Consider the following 7837-nt stretch of genomic DNA (forward strand, 5'->3'; position numbering starts at 1 on the left):
TGTCTACAGCTCCTCATCCCGTTCTGCTAATTGCTGCAGGGACTTACTAACGAGACACTGCATGTTGTAGCCTAAATGAAGTGAAAACCTTCCTACAAGAGTAAGCTCTGGAACTTGCTGCCATACGAGACAAGCAAACTCAGCCAGAACCGGAGAAGGACGGATGGTGTCTTGGATTTGGGCTGGAAGGGTGGTAACATCTAGCTGGGTTCTCACCACTCGGGTCTCAGAATTTTGGGGGATTGGGATGGATTTTGCTTCTATCACTGCAGTTGTGCGTGTCCGGTCACAGATTTTGGCAGAACTTGTCCCTGGGAAGTAGCTGGCCTCAGGGGCTGGAAGGCTCCTCGGTCTCTTCTGTCATGCCTGAGCCATTGTTTCAGAGTTGGCAGCAGCTTCTGGTATTAAACCGCTCTGGCATCTGTGGTGTCCGCGCTGTCGCTCTGCACCGCCCTGTGCCAACAGTTCACCGTTTCGTTGCTCGACTGAAGGACGACGCTGCTCCAACAACTCACCATGAAGTGGGGCAGCACGAGGGGGCGTGTGGATCCTGGCTGCAGCGAGGCAGCAGAGGGAGGATTTCTCACTGGATTATTCGTACTCACAGGACACCCAGAGAGTCTCCTTTGCCATTTCCCAGCTGAGAGGATCATGTGGACTTGGTGAAACAAGAAGGAAGGTGCTGCAGGAAGCTTGGGAACTACAGAGAGAGGGTCTGAGTTCCCCCAGCACCGCCAGGTCCCCCCTGACCCCTGTCCCGCAGCAGCACCTCCACACGGCTGGGAAACCCCTCCAGGGACGGGGACTCCACCACTGCCCTGGGCAGCCTGGGCCAGCCCGGGACAACCCCAACGGGACAGAAATGGCTCCTCAGAGACAACCTCAGGGCTGGGAAGGGAACGGGTGTATATGGGGAAAGAAATATGTTTTGTCATAAAACCCAACAGCATTTGTCACACACAAAACATCCTCTAGACATGCCAGGGCACACAGGTGACTGACAATTCCTGCACGTGCACCAAGTGCCACAGAGTCGTTACTCTGCAGTTTGAAGGGTCAAAAACAAAACGCAGAGAGGGAAAATGAAGATTAGACTTGTAAGATCTGACTGTAAGTCACATTGTCCCATGGAAACTGTTCAAAAGGAACATTTACACCGTCCTTCCACTGAGTTGGTGGGAAGAATGACCTCCACAAACTCCCATCGCTTTGTCCCCTCTTCATGAGCTCTACCTATGAAATCCGTTTTCCCTTACATTGGCCTTCTAGAGCCTGTGACCGTGCTGAGGCGTCTTCACCCCAGGGCCAGGGGGAGAACCACGGAAGCTGTGAGCTCCCATTTCCACCTTGCCAAGCTGCCCATCCCAACCCCCTCTGGGCTCTGACCCCTGTGTAGAGCAGAGCGCAGCTGGGAGGGCATGGGGCCCCTTTCAGGAGCACAACATTCACTGGCTCTGCTGCCGGGGTGCAGAGAAGCAAGGTGGGAAATCCCTAAATCCTAGTGAAAAGAGCAGAGTTCTGGATTAGGGGAAGCCCCAATCAAGTAGGAGACTTGGTTTTGAAAACCACATTAAGAAAACCTAGAGGGGAGATTTTTGTTCATTTCTAAGTCACATGAGTGGAGCCAAACCAGGTGATTTTACATGAAATGGAGGATGGCAAAGTGGGATTTCATGTCGCCTTTAATGTGTGGTTCCTGTAGTTTATACTTGCCTTGAAACACAACCTGAAATTCTCACTGTGCCGATGTCTGAACCACCCTTTCCTAAACTCCCCTCGGCGAGTAGATTGTTCTGAATTTTTATATTACAGCACAAAAGACTTCCTTCCATTCCACCTTCCGTATCTGAGCCCCCATTATTATTTCTGCTCCTGCTTAGTGCCTTCTCTGACCCTTCTCCACTTTTGCTGTATCTTTGCAGCTCCTCCCCGTGTAAGTTTATTTGTGATTTTTCTGAATATGCCGGTACAACACCAGAGGTGTTAAAACGAGCTGCCCTAAATATCAAGTCTTGGGCTGTTGTACAGTTTCTCTCTCTTTGCAGGTTCTTTGCTGCTGTTTCTTGCTGGATGCTGTTCTAGGAGAACTACCAGCATGATTCAGTATCTGTCTTCCTGTGTCTGCTTTTTAACCCATTTATGGTCCATAAAAACACTTTTTCCATTCTTGTTTCTCTCCATGTCAGTCGAGGCACAAACACATGAAACACAGCGCGTTCCCCTTTTCCACTGATCGTGTGATACCTCTTACCTTTTACTAATCATTGCAATATTTTTCCATGTCAGTACTTTTATTTTGCTTTGGTAAAGCATTTGAATAGCTACTGGTTAAATTTTATGTACTATTAAAACGGCTGGAACAAGACAGTATGTTTTGTGATTCCTGTATTTATTGCCACAAAAATCCTGAGTTCTTCTTGAAAGTGTCGTTTGTGTAGGTGGAAAAAAAAATCACTTTATCACTTTCACCATAACACAAACACCTGCACAGAGGTGGGTCTAAATTCTCCTGGTTTACGAAGCCTTTAGACAGCCTGTCCTGTACACATCCGGGAGCACGTGGTGAAAATTCTAACGTAACCCAACAGTTGTGCTGGTGCAGATATGGGGCTGTGAGGATGAGGAGGGGCTGGAGCATCTCTGTGCCGAGGAAAGGCTGCGAGCGCTGGGGCTGTTCAGCTGGGGAAGAGCAGCCTGAGAGGGGACCTCCTCGATGTGACCAGTGGCTAAAGGGGGGTCAGCAGGAGGGGCCAGGCTCTGCCCAGTGGTGCCCAGTGACAGGACAAGGGGCAACGGGCACCAGCTGGGACCCGGGAAGTTCCCCCTGAGCAGGAGGAGAAAGTTCTTTGGTGTGAGGGTGAGGAGCCCTGGCCCCGGCTGCCCAGAGAGGGTGCGGAGTCTCCTGCTGTGGAGAGATCCCCAACCCGCCTGGACGCCAAACTGGGGAGCTGCTGCGGGGACCTGCTGGAGCCGGGGGTTGGACTGGGTGGTCCTCAGAGGTCCCCTCCAGCCCCACCAGCCTGGGGTTCTGTGAAATACTACACTTAAACCTGGTGTCAGGGTTGCTAAAGGACCAAGCCTGTGATCCTTGCTGTAAAGTCAGGTTTTTTATTAATCTTTTTTAGTCCAGAGCAGAAAGAACCAAAGGTGCTTCCCGCCTTTGCCCTTGTTTCCACACCTGGTACTTGCTGTGCTGCTCATCCACAAATAAACCCATCCCCTTCTGCAAGACTTGCCACGGTAGAACATCCTGGGTGAAAGCTGTGGGTGAATGGGACATGGCCATGGAACAACGAAGGGAAATCACCCAGGATCAGGTTAACCCTGCTCTGGGGAACAAAACAGGCCGAGAGAGATGTCCGCAGGGATGTCTCCATGCCTAGACAGGATTTTTGACTCATTTCAGGTCCAGGGCTCTTGGCTTTTTGCCATTTCAGCCTGTTTCCCAAAATCCACTGACTCGTGGCCAAAATCCGTTCCGTCATTCTGTCCAGGCTGACCCGTGATGCTGCTGCTGTGGGTCTAGGGAGGGAGCTGGGTCTCCGTCGCGTGTAACACCATGTCCCCGTTTACATCATGCCAAAGGATGTGGCAACTGCTACCTCTCTGACATGACTGTGCTTCACACCCACAGCGTACTCATTTGCTCCGGGAGTCAACAACTTGAGCTGGATGGAAATTTTCCTACAGAAGAGTTTTCCATCTGAAAATGCTGATTAGACTGAATCGAACTGTTCTGTGGAAAGGTTTTGATTCCGTCAAAGCTTTCGGCGGAAATGAAGCAAGCGCTGGCCAGGCTGTCTGATGGGCAAACCAGCCTCAGTCCTGCCAGCTCACCCACCTGCCTACATGCCCCGACTCGCTGGCGTTGTGACCTCAAGGTTTCCCAGCTCACTGGCTCGCAGAGGCCAGGACACCAGCTTTGATGGCTCTCTTCCTGCACGGGGGCAGCTCTGTGACTGGACACTCTGACTTGCAGAGTCGGGTGTTTTGGTTTTAAAATCTCTCTTGATTCCTTTTTCATGATTTTTCACCCCTGTTTTATCTCACTCCTCTGTTCATAGTCGCTTTTATCGTAGCAGTCACCAGTGCAGGTTTCATGCAGGTGGTGTCCGTTTGTCTGTGTTGGTAACACGATTTCCAGCTCCAGGGGCAAGTTCTGAACATAAAGCAGGAGGAGGTGGGGTTTTTCCCCATATTACCCTGCCTGCTGCCACCTGCAGCATGTCCCCTACTGCTCCGGACCCTTCAGTCCTTCCAGCGTAATCCCCTCCATGCTTCTGCTCTGTGCCAGTGGAAGTGCCGGCACACACAAGGAGGCTGGTGCTCCTCATTCTCAGAGGGAGAAATACCTGAACCTCATCACGATGCTGAGAAGTCTTCCCCAGAGAGGCGCTGCGTTTCTGTGCATTGGTTGAACTCCAGCCCCCGAGTGAAGAGTAAAGACTTTGCCGTTCTATGGCCTCTATGTAACCCGTGTGGAGGGTGAGATGCTCACTCCCACCAGCTTCTAAACACGGGGCAGGTCCGAGTGCTGAAGGAGCTCATCCCAGCACGGGCTGCATGAGAGAGCTGCTGTGGAGCCTGCAGTCCTCTTCCCTCAGGCTGGTCCCCGCTCTCACCAGTACTTCCAGTTTGGCCACATAGAAATACCAAAGACCCAGAAAGCAGCCAAAACCGAGCAGCTTAACTGCTGGCCAGGCTCGCAGGAGAGAGGAGAACCCGGCAGCAACACCCCAGTCCCATGGCCAGGGCTGAGCCAGGTCCTGAGGCACATCATGGGCAGCACTTCTTGGGGAGAAAGAGAGGGCAATGTCCAGCGCGAGATTTGAAAACAGACCTTTGCATTGGCTCAGTGACTTATTTAGGGGTACGGCACGAAGGCCAGTGAGCACGGAGCATTGCTGCACTGCCAAACAAACTGAAAGTGCCCAGATAGCTGAGGGAGATAGAAGGCCAGTATGTCCTTGTGACGTGTGATGGGTAAAGAGGCGTGTGCTGGTGATAAGATGGGCTTGTGGGTGATAAGATAGGCTGGAATGAGACAGATCAGCTCTGGTGATGTGACGGAGTGTTACATAGTGTTGATCAGACACAATTACCACAGTCACGTCTCATGTTGTCGCTGTGGGTGCTTTGTTAGAAGATGAAGTTCACATTTTCCCTTGCGAAATGGGCAGTGCAAGAATCAGAAGAGCTTTAGGGGTTCAGGTGTAACAGAGGGAGATGGGCGAGAGGAGAGAAGGAGGTAAGGAGAGGTCAGCAACAAAAGAGATGATTTGAGGGAGTTTATGAGAGAGCAGCATCAGTTCTGGAGCCAACTTCAGCCACTGCCTCATGGTCTGTGACAGCTCCCAGCACCCAGCGCCTCTGGGATCAGCTGTAAGGGCCAGCGCAGGGTTTCAACACTTGGAGAGAGGACAGAGCGGGCTGTGTCCATGCTGTGGAGGGGAAGAGGAGAGGCTGCCCCGGGCCGCAGGGCCATTGCACTGAGACCTGGAGAGGTGTCTCGCTGAGGGGCCTGACCCCTTCTCCCCTGCAGACTGGGATGCCCAGGGGTGGGGCAGTGCCTGAAGTCCAAGGAGATTCTCCTCAGGGGTGACTGTCAGACCCTGCACTTGTCAAAAGCAGGAGCCACAAAGACGTGTGTGTCCCAGAGCCCCCGACTTCAGGTCCTGGTGGTCTCACTCCCCTTTTCCCCACAGCAGCTCCTGACATTTTGTGATTCTCTTGGAACAGCCAGAGCAAAACCCACAGCCTAGGCGGCTTCCCGGCGGAGAAGTCCTTGTCCCTTACTCTTCTGACATAACCTCAAGGGATTTCTGTCCTGTCTGTCAGGCTGTGGGCACAGACAGTCACTTGAAATCATCTCCAGCTAAACCAGAAGCTCCTCTGGGAATCTGACTTTGCTGATACTTCCCTCTCCCATTTCGAGCAAACAGCTGAAAATTTAATATGAGAAATAATTTCAAATCACAAAATGGCTTTGTTTTGAACGAAAAGTCTAAAATGTTTTGGCAGTGGTTTTCCAGTAGAAAGCACCTTGTCTTTTCCAGCAAAATTGCTGCTCTCTCTGGGAGGAAAACATGACATAGGGGACAATTTTTTCCTGTCTCTGCCACTAACTCACTGAACAAACAGGAACAAGCCACTTTCTCCTCTGGTGCCGCTGTTTTCCCCTCTGCTGCTAGGGAGAATGGGGCCGTAGTTCTCGAGCAGAGAGGTCGCGCTACTGGGATTGAGAGAAGAAAACGCTCTGGTGTGTAAATAGTTGGTGTCACTGGAGGTGGTCGTGTAAGCAGGGAGGGGACCGCTCTTGTTTTTCATCAGACCTGAGTTCTCTGACTGCCCAAACAGGCTGTACCAAGAGGCTGGGCTGAGCCTCATCCCCGAATGCTCCCCAGGAACCGCTGTCTTCAGCTCGAATCCACCTCCCGCTAAGGTTTCAGTGCGGGCTCTGCCCTGGCCTGGTCTGCAGCTGTTTGTTCTGCCTCTGGGAGTAGGTGCTCTCTGTGAGCTACCGTGCGGCTTTCATGTAGCAGAAGATGGTGAGAGATAAGCTTCTCTGTTCACTGTATCTCAGGGCTCTGATCTGCTTCCCCCACTTCCCCAGCCTTCACAACCCCCCTGCTCTCTGCAGCAGTGCAGACCACAGTCCCCCCAACGTGGGTAATCCACCGCATCCGGGGGCGGGGGGAGACCAGTACAAGCCTTGAGGGGTGGGTTTCCACACTGGACCCAGCTAAGCGACTGTGCACGCCCCGAGGTGCGAAGAGACTGCAGCAAAGCCCCAGCCCTGCAGTGAAGCCAGCCCAAGGGTCACCAGTTTGCTGACTCAGCAGGGCTGTGGAGAGTGTCAAGGAGAGAAACCTCGGTCTGGTGGAGGGAAATTACAACTGCTTTCTTGTCAGCTTGAAGCAGCTGCCCATGTTAATGGTAGTTCCATAGTATGGTAAAAAATACAGAATATTTTATTTACAGGATGACCAATTTTCAGGCTCGAAAAGCAAGATGCTTATTTCGTTAGCACAGAGGGGCCAGATGGGGTCCAGGGGGTGAGCAACAGGTCCTGGGAGCTCAGTTGTTTCAGGAGCCTTAACCACCGCGGCAGGCTGTGGGGATGCACACCCTGCTCTGTGCTGAACAGCACGCGGCAGAGCACAGGAGCTGTGGCCGGCAGGGCCCACAGAGGACAAGGCAGTGACATCGTGCAGCTCTGCCCCACTGTTCCTCCCCACCTCTCCTGGGGAGACCTCCACACCAACTCCTTCTCGCCCTAAGCCAAGGGGAAGGGGACTCGATGGCTCCCTGTCCTGCGTCACACCCCATGCGAGCCTCACCAGAAACGTCTACTTGGTGGTTTCTCCAGAAGGGCTCTGGGAAAATCCAGGTTCTGCTAGAACCAACAGAGTCCATCCTCAATGAGTCTGGCAGGCATTAAGGTCCTGAGATGGCTCTGGGAGTGGGTAGGAAGGAACTGTAATATTGTCTGTCCTGTCCTGTGCTGGCTCAGGCCGGAGGTGACAATCACGGCTGGCTGCGTGGAGACACGAGGCACAGCTGAGCGCCCTTGTCTGCTGGGACAGCATCACCTCCAAGTTCTAGTTCTGGAACTGCTTGAGAAACAAAACCGGCATTTGAGAGATTAAAGCAAAAATTCACAAGGAGCCTTTCCAGGTCGCATGCAGGAAGGGTTTACGTTGAGGAGCAGAGAAGGAAACTCAAGGAAGAGCTGCTTTTGACTTGTCCTCTGTCTCTGCCCCATTTTCTGTCTTGGTAGCAATGCTGTAGTAGTAGGAGCGGATTATGTTTTCCACAGCAACAAATCCTGGAAGCT

General features: G+C 52.5%; 1 protein-coding gene across 1 annotated transcript in view; it reads right to left on the reverse strand.

Moving 5' to 3' along the window:
• Positions 1-7721: 7721 nt before the first annotated feature.
• The window catches only part of ZAP70 (zeta-chain (TCR) associated protein kinase 70kDa), a 9721-nt gene continuing 9605 nt past the window's right edge, over positions 7722-7837 (reverse strand). The window contains exon 13 of the mRNA XM_010140680.1: positions 7722-7834. Coding sequence (XP_010138982.1) covers positions 7722-7834 — 113 coding nt within the window. The remainder of the gene's footprint in view (positions 7835-7837) is intronic.

The sequence above is a fragment of the Buceros rhinoceros genome, unplaced genomic scaffold (genome assembly GCF_000710305.1).
Source record: "Buceros rhinoceros silvestris isolate BGI_N320 unplaced genomic scaffold, ASM71030v1 scaffold14427, whole genome shotgun sequence".
In the NCBI taxonomy this organism is placed as follows: domain Eukaryota; kingdom Metazoa; phylum Chordata; class Aves; order Bucerotiformes; family Bucerotidae; genus Buceros; species Buceros rhinoceros.